At 46.1% G+C, this 17901-nt stretch overlaps 2 protein-coding genes across 4 annotated transcripts in view; both read left to right on the top strand.

The window, feature by feature from the left end:
- UBA1 (ubiquitin like modifier activating enzyme 1) overlaps positions 1-3257 on the top strand; it is a 38024-nt gene extending 34767 nt beyond the window's left edge. For both annotated transcript variants that reach the window (XM_066614004.1, XM_066614005.1), the window contains exons 20-26: positions 198-387; positions 710-798; positions 1090-1182; positions 1276-1467; positions 2183-2284; positions 2397-2497; positions 2599-3257. In XM_066614004.1, the coding sequence (XP_066470101.1) occupies positions 198-387; positions 710-798; positions 1090-1182; positions 1276-1467; positions 2183-2284; positions 2397-2497; positions 2599-2734 (903 nt within the window). In that variant the 3' untranslated portion in view covers positions 2735-3257. The remainder of the gene's footprint in view (positions 1-197; positions 388-709; positions 799-1089; positions 1183-1275; positions 1468-2182; positions 2285-2396; positions 2498-2598) is intronic.
- A 2781-nt stretch (positions 3258-6038) lies between these two features.
- Positions 6039-17634, top strand: LOC136639324 (transforming protein RhoA-like). Of its 2 annotated transcripts, none has more exons than XM_066613418.1 (5): positions 6039-6147; positions 12847-13004; positions 15122-15242; positions 15699-15829; positions 16312-17634. In XM_066613418.1, exons 2-5 carry the CDS (start codon positions 12849-12851, stop codon positions 16483-16485), a joined length of 582 nt encoding a protein of 193 aa, XP_066469515.1. In that variant the 5' UTR covers positions 6039-6147; positions 12847-12848; the 3' UTR covers positions 16486-17634. The 2 variants fall into 2 exon arrangements, with proteins under 2 accessions (XP_066469515.1, XP_066469514.1); XM_066613417.1 differs by having other exon boundaries at positions 6040-6147; positions 12844-13004.
- Positions 17635-17901: the final 267 nt, after the last annotated feature.

The following is a 17901-nucleotide window of genomic DNA, read 5'->3' as shown; positions in this document are numbered from 1 at the left end:
TATGAGTGTCTTATGGGTTAAACGTGGGGAAGACAGGTATGAAACGGGTATGAAATTGGGATTAGAGTAGGTAGTGGATTCAGAGTGACAAAAATGTGGGTATGGTTGTAGCTTCATCAAGCATGTGAGCATCGGTTAGAAAAATCTTGAGTTTCTTAGAAACTGCTTTGCTAATTGCCTGGTGTTTGCCTCCACAGCCTTTGCACATGGATTATATCGTGGCAGCTGCAAACTTGTTTGCAAAAGCCTACGGCATCGAAGGTACCAAGGACAGGGCAGCAATAGTGGAGCTGCTGCACCAGGTACAGGTTCCAGAATTCACTCCTAAGTCTGGTGTTCGAATCCACATCTCTGACCAGGAGCTGCAGAATGCCAGTGCTTCAGTTGGTAAGATGTCCTAAACGTGAACATAAAGTGGAACTGTAGAAGGGGAGATCACTCTATAGTGCAGCAAGGAATAAGATTCTGAAGAGAGGGAGCCCTATATCTCAGAGCATGTTCTCTCCTTGTGATTCAGCCTGATGCTGTGTTCTGTTATTGCAGTTTCTCTACAAGTGTTGGTGGTGAAACTGGTTGCTAAACTATTTTAGGGTCTTAGCCCCAATGCTTACAAGCAGTAAGTCAGTGAATTTCCACAACCTTCTGAGAGAAGGATGGCATGGCTTGTAGTTGCTTTTGTTCCAAGAGTTATCTACTTGTTTCCCCCCAGATGATAGCCGATTAGAGGAGCTGAAATCCTCACTCCCAAGTCCTCAGCAACTGCAAAACTTCCGGATGTTTCCTGTTGACTTTGAAAAGGTGAGGTTCAATTGAATTTCATGGTGCCTGTAGTTTCCAGTTTCTTCTTCCCTGTTAAACTGATTTCACCACACTTTTGGAAATGCCTTTGACTTCTAATCGGGAAAAGTAGTGTGGTTTTCCAAATTGTCAGCTGTTTCCTTTTGCCTCTATTTTTATAACTTTCTCCAACCTTTACTTTGCTGTTAAGATCCAGGATCAAATATACCCAGAAAGAGGTTCCATATAGGAATAGAATACTGAGGAACTATCCCAGGGCATGACTGTCATTTTACTTTCATTAAATTTCAGGATGATGATGGAAATTTTCATATGGATTTTATTGTGGCTGCATCCAACCTGCGAGCAGAGAACTATGATATTCCTCCTGCTGACCGGCACAAGGTAGCTTTGCTCTGGAGTATAGGATGAAGCATATTTGGTACAAGGGATGGAGCCTTCACCTTAAATGAACTTTCATGTGCCTTGTCTCCTCAGAGCAAACTGATTGCAGGGAAAATCATACCAGCCATTGCTACGACGACAGCGGCTGTAGTAGGCTTGGTGTGTCTGGAACTATACAAAGTGATACAAGGTCACAAGCGACTTGAGTCCTACAAGAACGGCTTCCTGAACTTGGCATTGCCTTTCTTTGGTTTCTCTGAGCCCATTGCTTGCCCAAAGAACAAGGTGAGAAGGACCATGCTCCCCCCCCCCACATTCCTTTCATTCATGTCTGTCTCAGGGCAAGAGATGTACTAATAAAGCCCATGCTCATGGGAAGAAATCCTTCCGCCTTTTTCTCTGTCTGGGTTCTGTGAGTACCTGAACTCTGCTGTTGAAACAACAATGCTTGCATTGTTGAAGGCTTACAAAAACTGTTCCTTCTCCTCTGGTGAATACTTTGTAAGCGAGGAGACCTGTCCCTTAAAATGGGTGAGTGGATGAGGGAGGGTGAGGCTAATGTTAGTTGGTGTTTCTCAGTACCCTAAGGAAGGGGGAATTTCCATGAGCAAGTGCTCTGGAGTGTACAGAAAATTTCTTAGCTTATTCTTGTATCTTTCATGCGTCTTATCCATTTAAGGGGAGGACATGGCCAGCCCTCTAGTTTTTATGGGTAACAGTGAAGATGGATCAGGGCCTTGCACTTGGTTGGCCCCTCTCATGCTCATTCACATTAGAAATGTTACAGGACATCACAAAATGTTAGTTGACATCATAGCTGTAGCACTTCTGTATACTGCTTTTGCCCCATACAGTAACCTGTCTACCATGTCATGCACATAAGTGATCTTTCTGCAGGTGGACTGGTCATTGTTATGTGTTGAGATTGTACAGACAGGATTCTGGGAAGCCTGATTAATTCTTGTCTAGTGAATTTCTCCATCTTTCTCCCTTCTTCCAGTATTATAACACTGAGTGGACACTGTGGGACCGTTTTGAGGTGCAGGGTATTCAGGCTGATGGCCAGGAGATGACACTGCGTGAGTTTCTCGCCTATTTCAAGGTAAGAACTGGGGGGAGAGGGAAGAAATGTTGGCTACAGTTACTTATTAGCTGAAGAAAGAGGTTGTGTAATGGAGGTGAATTCCTTTTTAGCATGTGCTTTCCCTTCACAGAAGGAGCACAAGCTGGAGATAACAATGCTGTCGCAGGGAGTCTCCATGCTCTATTCATTCTTCATGCAGCCAGCCAAGCTGAAAGAGCGCCACGATCAGCCGTATGTATTGCTTTGAGTGTTCTGGACCAAATCGCAGGAGGGACACACCTTTGGCAGACCATCCTTTTTGTCTCATACATGCCCATCTTCCTCTTCCACAGGATGACTGAGATAGTCACCAGAGTCTCAAAGAAGAGAATTGGTCGCCATGTGAAAGCCCTAGTCTTTGAGCTGTGCTGCAACGATGACAGTGGAGATGACACAGAGGTGCCCTATGTGCGCTACACCATCCGCTAGCACTCCTCTTGCTAGCTTCACCCACCTGCCTGCCACGGACTGTTAGTGCGGGGGAGGGTTTGCCTCCCCCCCCACCCTTCACGGTTAAAGTGACTCAAAACATGAAATAACTTTTGTACCCTTTAGGATTTTTTTGGTTTTTTGTCTCATTGGGCCTGGGAAACCACCTGCTCCTGTGGCCTCTCCTTCCCACCCTTTAAACCTTGCAGTTATGTCATGTTATTGAGGCGCCTTAACCCCCACCTCCCACCCTGTCCTTTCCTGTTAATGTTAGTCGTGTTGTGTTTTGGCTCCTACATCACCACCTCCCCCTCCCTCCCTGCCCTGCTGATGAGGATCCCTCTCTCAACCTGTTCTGGGTAGGGGGGTTGTAAGAGGAAATGCCTCCTCACCTTCTGAGCACCTGGACGCCTTGCCCTTAGAATGGCTTGGGAGGGGGAGGTGGGAGGATATGAGTGGGTGGTGAGTGTAGATCAGAACTGGTAAGAGAAGTAAATGAGTCAATAAACGTTTGCAAAAGCCAGTGGTCCTTTATTGTTCAAACTAGAGTGGAAGAGCTGGTGTGTACCAACGTGTACTTGGAGCACTACATTTTTGGTTAGAAAAGGAGAAGCCTTCCAAGAAGACAGCTGGATAGACATAGAATGATAAGCGTTAGCTTGCAGTCCCATGCTACCTGTATCTCTCCAGGTGTAGCCTCTGTGACCCATTCTTGTAGCCAAGTTTAAGTGTAGTAGTACTGTCCAAATCCACAAGTGGGGAAACTGCTATTCTTACTACCTCCTTCTGCAGTTAAACACCTTGACACATTAATACTGTTTCTGGTAAAATAGAATTACAGCCTAAATCTTACTGAACACAATGGGCTTCCTTCTGAGTAAGGTAAATAACACCATTTTCAAACACCTCTATAAATGTGCTAAGCAGTTGATATTCTTGACTGTTCCCCACAGAGGCAGAATAATTAAGCCTTCAGCAGCAAGGGTAATACAATTTTTCTCAGCCAGTAGCTTTGTTTGATATACTTATCTGTACTACTTTTGTTGGCATCCTTCAGTCTCGGAAGACTATGGTGTCACGCTCTGAATGGTGGTTCTGGAACAGAGTGTCCTCTCCAGTGCGCGAAGCCTGGGTAAAGTAGGTATGGAGGATAGGCTGTTACCCATGCAGCAAATCCCCCCTCTCCACGTCGCTGAAATGGTCCAATGGAAAGGCAGAGGCCAATACGGTTGGTTCCAGCGGCGTCGCAGGAGTTGCCAGAACGTGACTGTGTTCAGCCATGAACTGCCTCAGGGACTCCGGCTCCAGATTTTGCCTCGAGGTTGACTCCTGAAGCCTTTTCCATAACTGGATGTAGCCACAAGGCAGTGGAGGTTTGGGATCAGAGTTTTCCTTCTCTCAGATGAGCTGCCTTCCCAGGCTGACGAGTCCCATCTACGACAAGTACAGCCAAACTGAGGGCCTATTCTTATCCCCAGCCCCCAGGGGAAAGTACTACTTTAGCATAGCAAGTATTACTCCCATGAGGAGGAAGAAGATCCTGTTTAAGAAAATTTTGGAACCATTGCAGATGACTGGTACATGCCCTACTTTAAACTGCAGAGGAACTAAATGGAAAAAAATATCCATTGTCTCCTCCATAAGGATTCTTTTGTTCTGGTTTTCTGTATGTAGTTGACCATCTTTATCCAAATGCAGAAAGGAAGGAGCTGTGCTACTATTCCTTTATATTGCAGTTGTGATTGAAGGATACTATTCAGCAGCAGGAACTAGGTTGAACACTCTGTAGTGTAACAGTTCTACTTAAACTGTTGGTGTGCTCTGTGTTAGTGCTCACTTCTTTAGATGTGAGCTTGTATTACATAAAAAGCATCAGAGGGATGCTTGGCTATGTTTGCACCACTTGCAAGACACCTGTTGAGCTCAGAATTACTGGAACACATTGACTTTTGAAGTGGTTTGGTGTTAGTGGTGCCATGAATTTTGTATTAATTTGTTGCCTCGTTTGGGGGCGTCGGTTATCCTCTAACAGAGTCCCTATGCCCTTTTTGTGTTTCTATACAGTACTAGGCAACTGTATGTAGGCTCAATGTGACCCAAGGGGAGCTTGGGATAGCATCTAACGATGCTTTCCAGCTTGAGGATTGAGATGGCATGTGGCCTTCAGGTGCGACTGGCATCTCCCTCCCCCATATCTCTGCCTACCCCAAGAGGAAGACAAGGGTTTCTGCATGTATATAGCTAGTCAGGCAGCTGTTTGTTCACCTCCTTCCTGATGGAATAATCCATTATTAGTTGTAGAGTATTTTAATCATTGGCTTCACAGTTCTTGTGGTGGGAAAAACGTTTTCATTCTATTTCTGGTGTATCTCAGCCAGAAGTGCCCTATGCAGTGAGGAGTAGGCTGTAATCCTAGCCACACTTACCTGGGAGTAAAGCCCACTGCACAGAATGGGACTTGCTTCTGAGTAGACGTGCATAGGCTTGGGTTGCCAGTCCCTAGTTGGGGCTGCAAAGCTGTAGGCGGTTGCTGCAGCTCTGTGAGGCTGAGGGAGCGAGCCCGAAGAAGACCTCTCCATAGCAGTACTGCTCACCGCCCTGGCTGGAGCGGTGCCCCTCCCTGCCTGGAAGAGGCACGCAGCAGCTCCCTGCTCAGGCAGAGCACTTCCCGCCTCTGGGGGGCGCCACTGGGACGTTCCCAAGATGGACGCCCGAGTCGCCCGCCTGGTCTTCCCACCCCGCCGTAAGCAACAATTGGGCGGGAAGCAGCGCTTCTACGGGTCGCTGGAGATGGGCGCGGCTTACTATGGAGACGCTCTGGGGAAGGGCTTACAGCCGTCGCCGCCATTGGTTGCCGGCGAACACTGGTTACTAGGTAGGCGGAGCCTCGGGAGGCTTTAGCTCCGCCTTTGCTGGGAAATCACAAGACTTCATTCGCTCATAGCGTGTCTCAATTGGCCGGCTCAGGATACCAGCGGCAGCCGACATAGGAAGGAGAAGTCCCGCTCTCCATCTGCTATTGGACAGATGTTTTCCAAACGCACGATCGATTGGCTGGTTGTATCTGTCCATCATGATGCGTAGGAGGTGGGTGGTGATTGGTTGCCCAAGTCTCTCATTCCGGAATCTGGCAGCGCCCGATGACGCGACCAACCTTGGGGGGGGGGGCCGCAGGTGCTTCCTCATTGGCTACAGCCGTCCATCAATCTAAGGGGGGCGGTCTCAGCCCTCCGTTCAGCCTCCTTTTTATACCGCGGCGACGGGATCCGATGTTTGCATAGAGTTCTCCAATAGGGCGAACGCGTCTGTCAATCACGAGGTGGGTGGGGCTTGTGAGGGGGCAGCTGTGCGGAGTCCGGGAGGCGGTGGGTGAGCCGGGCGGAGCCGGCAGTGAAGGCAGCCGATTGAACCCGGTAAGACGGAGGCTCGCACGGGGGCGGTCGGGAGGGGAGCAGAAGAGCATGCCGCGTCAACGGACAGGGGGCTGTGGGCGAAAGTCGACGGTTAGGGCTTCTTAACAGCAGTTGGTGGAAAGTTGGATGGGGGGGCGGCCTCGCGGAGTGTCGTTAAGGCGCATGCGCGAAGAGGATGGCTGGCGACAGGGCGGGTCGCGCGCACCCTCGGTGGTTATGGGGGGAGACGCTTTTGATTGGATGGAATCTTCAGAAACGGGTATCTGAGGCTGGGGTGTGGGATTGAGGGCAACGCGCATGCGCAGAGCCGTTTGTAGCTTGAGGTGGGGGGTAGCATAAAGACAGAACAACTGGAGCAACTCACGCCCTCTGGTTTCCGGTGGGGCTGGAGGGCTCCGTTACACACTGGAAGAAGTCGAAGGCCTTCTGTGTCCAAGCAGGGGGAGGGGGTGACAGGGTGGCTGTCGAGCTGGACTGGGCCTCCCTTTGCTGCAGCTCCAGGTCTCTCTGGGCCGAGGGACCTTCAGCTGAGTCCCCTCATGGGACTGCTGATACCAGGTGGCTCAGCAGTACAGAGCACTGGGCCTGAAGAGTCTGCTTGAAGGGTGTGTGCCCCCTTGTCTGCCTGCCTGTCTCTTGGCAGCACAGCCCTGTCCGTATGTGGTCTAGAGCCCCATCTATATAACCAGCTTTGCTAGCAGACCGGTTGTAAAGCCCTTCGTTAGGAAACTCCTGTGCAAGTTGGACTAAACTTCCACCTGAAATGAAGAGATGGTGTTGCAGGGGAGCTTTAACTGCCCCACATCTGTCTTTAGTAAGAGTGGACAGCATTACGTGCAGCCAGTCACCATTTCTTAGCCCTCCCTTAAATGGAGGGCATCAACTGGCAATTTTCAGCCCTTTTCATCTCACAGCACACTAACAAGGCACTAAAAGTGTTGAGGCACACCCTCAGTCTTTTCACAGTTGGCAAGGCACACTATGCTGCTAGTGGGGGGCTCACATCCCTCATTGGCCCTGCTAATAATTTCTGTGGCACACCTGTGGATCACTCACAGCACACCAATGAGCCACGGCACAGTGGTTGAAAATGGCTGGTAAACAATGGGTTACATTACACATGATTGTCTAAAGATGTACAGTTTCAGGGAACTTTTAAAGCTATGGGGCAAAACAATTTCATCTCGTCTCCTTGTCGTCTGGAAAGCAAAACAAAATCCAGACCAGGAAGGGGGGAGGAGAAGAGACCACATATCAAACATTTGTCAAACCTTTAGTGCTTCAAGAAAATGTGTCATGTGTTACTTAAGAAGCACATAGGAGTGTTATGTGATTGAATTCATTCAAACAATATTAACAAATAAATCCAGTATTCGAGATGGCTCTGCAAGTTGTTACATCCGTTGTTTTTTTGCCAGTTTGGAAAAACGGGGTGGAGGGGAATTAAACTCAAGGTACAAACAGAAACCATCAGTGTTGTAGTAAATAAAGTCAGCTTTTAGGATCTGGGCTTAAGCCGGATTATGCAGAAAGAAAAATTTCATATTTTTAAGTCTCAAAATATGTAGTGTAAGAACTGGTAATAAACATCGGTATAAGTCTATCATATACAGTAAGGCTGTGGTTCTATGTACGCTTAATTGGAAGTGGACCCTGCTGAATGTGGTGGGACTTGTATCTGTAAACACGCACAGTAGGCTGCAAGTGTCACAGTAACTGTAGAGGTAATTATCCGTAACCTGTATGTGCGTATAGTCTGCTTCATTTAGATATGGATATATACTCAGGGCCAACCCAAGATGTCCTGATGCAGCATGCCAATTCTGTCCCCCATTAACCAGTGATGTGCCAGCCTCTGTTCCTCCCACTCTCCAGTGTTCTAACTTAGTACTCTTCTCCCCTCCACATTTCCTCTTCCTGTCTGTCCCCCTCTTCCTTCTCAATCCAGAGAGTGGGGGGAGGAGGAGCTGTGAAGACAAGTAGGTGGACTGAGACTAGTTAGTTTTGATCAGCCTGCTGCCTGAGGCGATCACTTCAGTTGGCCTCATGTGTGGGCTGGCCCTGTGTGTGCATACAAACATTTATTAGTTGAAGGAATCTGAGGCAAGTAAGAAGTGGGAGGAGTGAGAGATTCTTGTCTTGTCCACTTGCTTACAGGAGCAATATGCCTAGCAATATGCCAAACTTTTGGTTTGGTCCTAAGAGCATTATTTGTTTAGTAATCCAGACAGATGCAGTAGCAGTGCTGCTATTATTAACATTTTGAGTTCACATGGACTGAAACTTTGTAACAATACTTTAAAGTACTGCTTTAACAAGTGTGTCAATTCTGAAAGACAATATTGCATAAGAGTCTTAAAGCTTGTGCTAAAATGCTCTGGTTTTCTGGCACTCAAATTGGAAAATTCCTTGAAGGCAAAAAAGGGGGGGGACGGACTTTTCCCCCTCTCCCCTTCCCAGTTCTTGCTTCTCTAAGGTTCCATAAGACACTCAGCCATTTTGGTCAGTTGGCAATATAAGAGGACAGTGCTGCATACTATATTACAACCTTATTCCCTGCAACTTAAGCAAAAAGTCTCTCAGCCTTATCTCTTAGTCATTTGCAATATGGGAAGAATAATGTTGGACAGTTGAATTCCCTTCCACCCCAGTGCGTTTGAAGAGCAATTTTAAGTGTTTAAACACAGAAAACGCTCATTTTCCCCTGTACAAGAAGAATTTGAGATTAAACTAGCACTGACTTCTGTCCTCTGCTTTGGTGGTAAGGGGTTGAGGGTCATGCTGTTGTTGTAAGTACTGCAAAAATACAGTGTTGGATGAGTAGGTGTCATTTTTACTACTTTACTGAGTCTGTTGGGAGTAATGGCCACCTCCCTTCCTGTTGGAGGAAAGGGATGATCAGTATCCATGTGACACTTAAAAACAGAGGAAACAACAAGTAGTTTCTGCTTTATAGGAGGAGACATTGCATGGGAGTTGAGAGTGCAACTTAGATCCTTGAATGCTTATTTTCCAGATAGGGTTGTTCTAGGGAGGATCAGTCTGGACTACCTGTATTAGAATTTGAGGGTTACTCTTTGTATTAGGGTATGAACATTTTCTTTAGATTCTTGCTGTGCACTTGTCTGTCTCCCTGTTCCCGCTTCTAACTTGCAGCACAGTAAGATTAATTTTCCAGCTTGCTGAGTCACTTGAGGATGTTGGCCCTTATCATGCCTTAGATGAGAGTAACTTGTTCCATAGTGTGTTTATTTCTGGAGGGGTTTTCTCTTATCGAAGTCATCCATTTCATATCTGATGACAATTTTCTGACTTTGGAGTCTTCCACTAAAAGGGAAGGCTACCTTGAAGCTGAGCACCAGGAATTAAGATCCCCAAAATCTTTTGTGTTCCCGATTTTTACTAAAGTGACTTTTTGTTGTAATAGTGAAATTTTTTGCTGCAGGAGGAACGTTCAGCTCTAGAAGAGAGAATCTTTTTTCTGCATTTCTAGCAGTAATGAATGATATATTACCTATGGGAAATCTCTTCAGATGATTGACCTGGAATTGAAAGTGGTCAGTTAGTTCTTGGCCTTAAAGCACTCCAAAGGAGACAAACTTTTCTTTTGAAGTAAGAAAAAGTTGTTTAGAGCTCCAGATATGGGTGTGACTTGCCTAGCTTTAAATATCTCTCAGTACACATCCAAAGCAGTTAGTCACCAGGGTGTTCTGCTCCTCCCATCCTAACTCCAAGGCCTGGCATATAAACTTTCTGGTCTTAAAATCAGCATGAGTGTTCCAGCTAAGCTAGAGTTGGCTGTGAATCTCCAATGCCCAGTTTTAGAACTAGGCAGTGACATTTTTTCCTAGGAAAAACCCTACTTCTGGTCTGGATTTGATGAGTCAAATGGGAAGTTGTGCCAACTGTAGCTCCTTTGGTCCCATTTCATAAGCAGCTTCAGTGTGGGAATAGTTGTGGTTTATAGTTGGTGAATTCTTGGACCCTTGCTGGTGCATGGGGTCATATGAGACTTTTTAAAATTATTTTTTCACTGGGTAGAGAACTGGCACTTCAGCTTCTGTGTTTTTCCTTAGATGCTCACCTTGAACACTCCAACACAGTCACTTGATCCCACTGAACTTCATTCTTTGTGTAAACATGTAGAATTGTGTTGCATGTCTCATTCTGTCTTTGAAAAAATGATGTCTCACCCATTAAATATTTGTAAATCAACTTTTGAGTTTGTTTTATAATATTCCTAACACATGGATCACATTCCTCTTGAGATGCAGAGTATTAGTTAAGCATCTTCTTGATAGTGGCAACTTCAAACTGGCCATGTTAAAATGTGCTTTGTTGTTTGTATATTAACTTTTTGCAGGCATTAAGTGGTTGTAACTTAGCAGAAGTAACAAAGCTTGTGTATTTGCTAAGAGATGGGGCTGTGAATTGTGAAATTTCTGGTTTGAATGTCAGTGATGCCTAGGCAAACCACTACCTCTCTGCTTTGGTGTGTCTTTTCTCTCTCTCCCCCCCCCCCAATATGCAGTACAGAAGTAACAAGAAGAACTTCACAAGATATTATAAAGGGTACTGAGATAAAGTGAAACACTCTGAGCATTGTAAAGAGCAATGTTAATGCAGAGTGACATGAAGCTTGGAAATAATTGCTTTTGTGCATGATGTTGGGGTGCAATACGATAGACACTTCTGCAGTAGTAGGAAAATCTGCAAGTAGTGTCATTTTTGTCTAGGTTTCTAGTTCAATTCTTCGCACCCCCCAATAACTTGCATAATTTATTAGATCATACTTTGTTCCTTAGAGACTTGCATTTTTGTGGCAAGTTAAAATAAGAAGTTAAAATAACTTCTTTCTCATGACAAGATCATGTACTTATGTGGCAGGAAACCTTGCCTCTTCTTCAAGGGCAGGTCATGTGAGCCCTCAACTCTAGTTGTGTGCCCAGGGAGTGGAGTTGCTCCATCCCATGTGCTGTGACAGGGAGGAGAAAAGGACTGCTTCTGCAGTGTTCCCTTGCAGAAGTGCTTGTACAGTAACAAGCATAACATAGTCTGGCATGTTTGCTAGTCTGATTCAGGCCTGCCAAGGATGTCAGTGTGCTTATCTGTATCTGAGGTCTTGTTCTCATTGTGAGAGTCCAGGGTCTGGGCACTTCAGACTGCAGTTGGAGGCTGATGTATGGAGGTGCTAAGACCTGAACAAATCATTGTGTGCTTTGTTTTTCCAGTAGAAAGCTTGGACATTTTGGGAAACTGGGAAAAAATTTCTAGGAAATATATGTATTTTTTAGAATGAAGTATAATAGAGTGATTAAGATGGGGTTTCAAAATATTGTTGTATCTGTCCTTTGTTCTTTCAAAATGCTTTCTACAGCACTAAAGTTCAGTTTCCATATACTGAGGGCAAGTATACTAAGTATACAAGGGTAAGTATACTAAGGGCAAATCTCTTCATTTTGACTTCTTTGAATTTCTCCATCTTCTTATGGGTAAAAGTCCTTCCACTGTGACACATTGCTTGCATGTACTTTTATGTTTAGCAGGAACATTCACTGTTGCTCTGGGTTGCAATTAGTGCTTCCTCTTTCTTGATACTGTAAGTGAAGCAAGAGCCTAGTGCTTCTCTGTTGAAAGTGGTCTCTGAGTACGCTATTGGGGTGATTTCTCTTCCCTCTCCACAAACCACATGGATTTGTATGCTTTTTTTCAGATTTGTACTTTCCCAGTTCACCTGCCAGGAAGCCTCATACTGTGTTAGAACAACTTTGATTCACATTTAGTATAAACATCTTGAAATCAAAAGTTTCATTCTTAATACTGATGAGTTGCCATGGCTCTTCCATTCTCAGTCTTGCCAACCAGAGATACATTTTAAAAAATAAATCTCAACTTTCAAATCATTGGTTTCCCAATCTGATTAAAATTTTAGTTGGTTGACATACTAGTTAAATTGATGAAAGCTCACAGAGCAGAGTAACTTTGCAGTCAAATCTTAGTCCAAGGTGCCACAGGCTAGTACAGGTACTAGTTCTTTATTTTACAACCTCTGGTTGGCTGTACATAATTGGGCTTGTGGGCCAGCTTGGCAGAAGCATAGAGCTGCTGTATACCACAAGGTAGCCCATGTATGCAGTAGTCTAGCCTGCTAGGCTGACTTCTGGGGATAGCATAGGCCTATAGTGTTGGCATTCCATAGCCACAGGTGTTTGAAAATGGTGTTATTTTACTCAGAAGTAAGCCCATTGTGTTCAGTAAGACTTGGGCTGTAATCTACCTTACTCACTGGAAACAAACACCTCTGTCCATGGCATAGATCTGTGGAGGTTGAATGTGCAGTACTTGTGCCCTTCTTGACCACTGAGCTTTATCAGCTGTACAGAGTAGAGCAAAGTAGTGAGCTCTGATCTCATTGCTTGGCACTTACATGGCTCTTCACAGATCTGGTTTAATCTGTACTATAGCAATCGGAGATGCCGGTGTCCAAATGCAATTCCGGAGAGAAGTACCAATTGCCAAAGCTGAGGGAAGAGGTTTGTGTTGAAGAATTGGAATCTCTGGTAATGGGGCCCTGTTGAATTTTGGGTATGGGAAGGAGCCCTTGACTGCCACTGTCAGTTTGATGTCTTAAAATTAGTTGCTCGCAAGCTGCATTGTCATTCTTGTTGTAAAGAGCTGTTTTTCCCCCCATTTCAGTAGAGATGGCTGCCATACGCAAGAAGCTTGTCATTGTGGGAGATGGAGCTTGTGGAAAGACTTGCCTCCTCATTGTGTTCAGCAAGGACCAGTTCCCAGAGGTCTATGTTCCAACTGTCTTTGAGAACTATGTGGCTGACATTGAGGTGGACGGGAAGCAGGTAAGAGCAGATTCAGGAAGCTGCTAAACTGCATGTTGATGGGGGATGCCTCTGGTCATGGAGATGGAAGGGTTAATTGGAAACAGTGGTCTGTTAATTTTGTTACTGCAGATTCCTCTGCTATTCCTTCCCCCTGGCAGCCCTTACTCATGTCCCTGGGTAGGACATTGCTCCTTTCAAAACCTAAGACGTTTTTCCAAAGTAGAGAAGGGGAAAAGTGCTCACAGAGGCATTGGAGAGGTCAGAGTTCAAATGTTAACCAGGTCTTAATGTTCTAGCATCACTTTTTGTCTGGTGTCAGAAACTGTTGTTTGAGTCCGACTCGTGGCATAAAACTACAGTTGATTAATTTAGATCAGTGATTTTCAACTTTTTCATCTCATGGCACACTAATAAGGTACTAAAATTGTCAGTGCACATCATCAGCTTTTGACAATTGACAAGGCACCCCATGCTGTTAGTGGGGGGACTCACATCCCCATTGACCCCATTAACAAATGACCCTCCCCCAAACTCTCATGGCACACCAATGTGCCACGGCACAGTGATTGAAAAAGGCTGATTCAGTTTGTAAGGAAATATGGTAAAGGGTAGTACTTTGAAGAGATGGTTAGTCAGGCCTACCTATGACTTCACACAAAGACTTTCTGGGGGTATGCAGGTGTACTCCAGTATCTGTGGATTTGGCACCCGCAGTTCCAGTTATCCACAGTTCTGTGGATAACAGGGTGTGCCTGTAGTTCACTCCCCAGAAAGTCTTGGTGTGATGTCAGGCATGTCTAACCAGCCGTTGATGCATTTTGAGGGCTCTAGGTCAATGTTTTTCAATGAGTGGTACTCAAGCGGGACCCCCTGAATCCTGCTGCTTGGCAGTGAGAGGCTTAGCTCAGCGGGCAGTGCTCTAGCATGCACTTTTTGCATACTCAGGAAAGCCCTCCCGTCCACCCTGAGCCTCTTACTTACCTGTGTGCTGTGTCAAGCCTCTCAAGTAACTGGTGATGACATCATTGCCAGTTAGTTCCAGTGGTACTTCCAATAGGTGAACGATGCAAAGTGGTACAGCAGGGGACAAATGTTGAGAAATGCTGCCCTAGGCAGTCTTCTGAGCTGCCTACAACCTCTTCCTGGTTACCCAGTGGCTCCTCCCTTCACCCAAGGTCATTCCAGAATGCATTGCAAAACATTCTGGGATGACATTGAGTGAAGGGAGGAGCCTCTGCATGACTAGGAAGAGGCTGCAGGCAGCTCAGATGACTACCTGGAGCCCTCAAAGCAGCTGCTTCTTGGTGCAACAGTAGACAAAGCTATTTTTCTTTCCCAACTTTTTGAAGCATATCCCTAGTATCTGTGGATTCGCAGTTTCAGTGAAGGGGTTCGAAATGGAACCCCTGTGGATACAGTGGGATGCTTATATATCTAACAGCACAGATAGTGCAGCTAGCCCTGGAAAATACCCAGCATGGCCATGTGGTGCCATCAAGGAGCCTGAGAAAGGAGATTTTCTGGGCATCCATATGAAGGCACAGCCCTACTGTGAAAATGCAGCTGATAGAAAAGGTTAACAGTAAATATATTTTCTCCAGTAACAAAGTTGGATGGATACAGGAAAAGAGAGAAATGGTTCTTTATTTAGCTGCTTTTTCTGAAGAGAAGATTAGTAATGTTTATTTTCAGGCTAGCACTGTATGAAATGCTGAATTGCCTTTTCTGTATTGCCATAATCATTCACCTCCTAGTGCACATATTGGGAATAAAAGTTGCTTGTGCTCTACTTCTCTGAGTTTGTCAGGGTAATAACTAGAAAGGCTGCTTGGTATACCCCACTCCCACAACGAGTGGAAATGGTCATTGGTTTTCAAAGTGAGAGGGGAGAACTGGCAGAAGAATGACTTGATAGATCCTTGGAGACTGCATTTATATGTATCTCTGACTGAATTCAGACAGGATCCACATTCTTCTGTGTTGACTCTAAGCTGGGTCATCTGAAGCAGCCTAAAGGTCTGGAAGCGTTTGCCACTGGCACATTGCAGAGCTTGTGCTTAAGCTCATGTCATGGGATGACAATGACGGGACCCTGAGGACATGTCACCACTAAGCTGCACTTTGTGCTTCTGTAGGTAGAACTTGCCTTGTGGGATACAGCTGGCCAAGAGGACTATGACCGCCTGAGGCCTCTCTCCTACCCTGACACTGATGTCATCCTCATGTGCTTCTCCATTGACAGTCCAGACAGTTTAGGTGAGTGCTAAACACCCCCTCCTATGGTGGCGCAGGTGTGGTGGCATCTGGTTGTGAAGTCCAAAGGTGCTTTGTCCACAACAGTTTGTTGATTAGCTCAAGGTCAGTGACCACCACCTCAGTGTAACTTGTTGTGGAGATATAGCATGTACTTCATCACTACCATATGTGCATTCACTTTGACATTGTTGTCCCTCCCCATTTCTTTGTGCTTCCCCTGGATTTACATATGTCCAGTTTTTAGCTCTTGTTCCTTATCTGGTCATCACGGTGCATTTTCTTAGGCTATCACTTTGATATCGAGGAGGTAGCATGCTCCTTTATTTCTTCCAGCAAGCATATGAAAGTAGCTCCCCTAATCTGTGAATGGTTATTAAATGTGCATTTTGGGGTGCACATAGTATGTGCTTGTCTGGGTTTTACTCAGGGGATTACTGGGTCCTTTTGTCCCTGTAGAGAACATCCCTGAGAAGTGGACTCCAGAGGTGAAGCACTTCTGTCCCAATGTGCCTATCATCCTGGTGGGGAACAAGAAGGATCTGCGTAATGACGAGCACACACGTCGAGAGCTGGCCAAGATGAAGCAGGTGAGGCCAGACATGACACACACACACACACCCCACCTGCTGGGGTAGTACTGCTTTCCAGGGGGCTAGTAGCAAGGAGACTAATAGCAAGTAGGTAGGGCAAATTTACCCACGTGGCTGTTTGAGGTTTGGAAAACATCTGTCCTTCCCCTTTGATCTTGTTGTTTTAGCGCAATCCTCATCCAGGCATGTGGTGTCTGAAGGAGCTGGCCTCCACCCACCTCTTCCTTTCACAGAAAGAGGGGGGCATTGAGAGAAACAAAGCAGAAGGCTTCCAAAGGGTTTTCACTATGTCTAGAACTCACATTTGCCTGGCAAATACCAAGAAATTGCCCAATCTTGTAATCCCAGTTGTAGAAAGGGCTGACCCCAGGTTCACTTATCAGTGTTGAAAGCTGAAGGCTCCTGAAACCATGAGCCCTGAATATTTTCCTGCTTTGGGCATGAGGTGCCAATCTGCTTCTGTTTATCTTTTTCTTCAGGAGCCAGTGAAACCAGAAGAGGGTCGAGACATGGCCAACAGGATTAGTGCTTTTGGCTACCTGGAATGCTCTGCCAAGACAAAGGATGGTGTCCGGGAAGTGTTTGAGATGGCCACCCGGGCTGCACTGCAGGCCAAACGTGGGCGTAAGAAGACCTCGTGTCAGCTGCTGTAACTCCCCCAGTCTGCCTTCCCTGCCTGCCAGCCAAGCCAATGAGCTGTTAGCTTCTGGGCTTGCTTCTCCTCCAAAATTATGCTGGAGGCAGGACTGGCAGGGCCCTGCTAAAGCCAGGCAGGGGTTCTTTTGGAGCATGGCAACTAACTATGGGGGTGGGGTTTTCCCAGGCTCCTCCCATCACTGTGCAGGGGTGGCATTTTTCCCTTCCATCACAGGCCTCTGGCCATCACAAAAAGGTCAGGAGGTGCTGGCCCCTGATAGGTCAATGGGAGAGCCCTTTGTCCTTTTGCCTGCTTGCTCACAGCAGTCTGGGCTCTCTTGTTGGCAGCCCATGGCACTACACCGTTCCTGGCTGTTCCTCTGTAGAAGACTCTCTTCCTTGCCAAAGTGTGAAGCCCTTTGCTTCCGTCATGCTTAGAGCCTTGAATTGGAACATCCAGCTGCAGAGAGCTTTTCCCCACTAAGGACAGGACTGTTGATCTGTAAACAGTGGTCACTCATTCAGGGTGGGGGAAACCTAGTCCTTCAGTGCAGTGGGCAAGTAATCCTCATTACACCCCTTATCTTGGCAGACAAGTAGATTTCTTGGCTGGTTCTTCAGGATATAGCAGAGCTGCCCTGGGCCATGTCCTTTCTGCAAGAAAAACATGGACCATTTCCAAGGCTACCCATTAGTGACTTTTCTTCTGAGGGTTGTCTCAAAGTGGGGCCGGGTCCTGGCTCCTTCCCCACTCCTGAATAGAACTTTTCCCTCTAAAATATTTATCCCCTGACAGCAGTGCAGGGAGCTACCTTCCTTTCAAACTGGCCCAGGAAACTGGGCCTGAAACCTGGCCCCTTTCTAACAAAAATCTATATTTGTAAGCAGAGGTGCTATGGGCCAGTTTGTTGCTGATGGGCAGCTCTCTGGACCTCTTGTGGCTGGAGTAGCCACTGCCACAGCTCCAAGTGCAAATGACCTACGCTGTTGCTTCTCTCTCTGCTCCCCTTCACACCTGCTTTCCCCTTCCCTTTGTACTCACTGCATTGCCACCGGGGTGTATGGTTTTTGTGTTAATTTGTATTCACATGTTTAAAAAGTGGTTGTTACTTTTCAAAATGTACTTGAAAGACAAATCTGTAATAAATTTGTAGCGATGTTTAGTACATGGTGTGGCTTGGCTTCTTGCCTTTCATGTGTGCAAAATGAATATGCCACCATATTGGAGAAAAGTGGTATTGGTTAGATGGAGCTAATCAAACTGTGGAGTGACCTGGCCATAAGCACCTTTGATGTCGTGAGCATTTTATTCTGAGCCAGTGTAATGTAATAGACTCTGCAGGAGGACATCTAGGGTCCAAACCCTGCTCAGCCATGAAATTCATTTGAATAATGTTGAGTCTGCTCAGAGTTCTTGACCTACAGGATGGTTG

The sequence above is a fragment of the Tiliqua scincoides genome, chromosome 2, assembly GCF_035046505.1.
Source record: "Tiliqua scincoides isolate rTilSci1 chromosome 2, rTilSci1.hap2, whole genome shotgun sequence".
NCBI lineage: Eukaryota > Metazoa > Chordata > Lepidosauria > Squamata > Scincidae > Tiliqua > Tiliqua scincoides.
This window is presented reverse-complemented; position numbering and strand designations above follow the sequence as displayed.

Bases quoted from the DNA above. Each gene is read 5' to 3' on its own strand.
- LOC136639324 (XM_066613418.1), top strand. From the start codon at position 12,849: ATGGCTGCCATACGCAAGAAGCTTGTCATTGTGGGAGATGGAGCTTGT. The intron at 15,243-15,698 runs GTGAGTGCTAAA...TTGTCCCTGTAG, and splicing joins TGACAGTCCAGACAGTTTAG to AGAACATCCCTGAGAAGTGG. The intron at 15,830-16,311 runs GTGAGGCCAGAC...CTTTTTCTTCAG, and splicing joins AGCTGGCCAAGATGAAGCAG to GAGCCAGTGAAACCAGAAGA.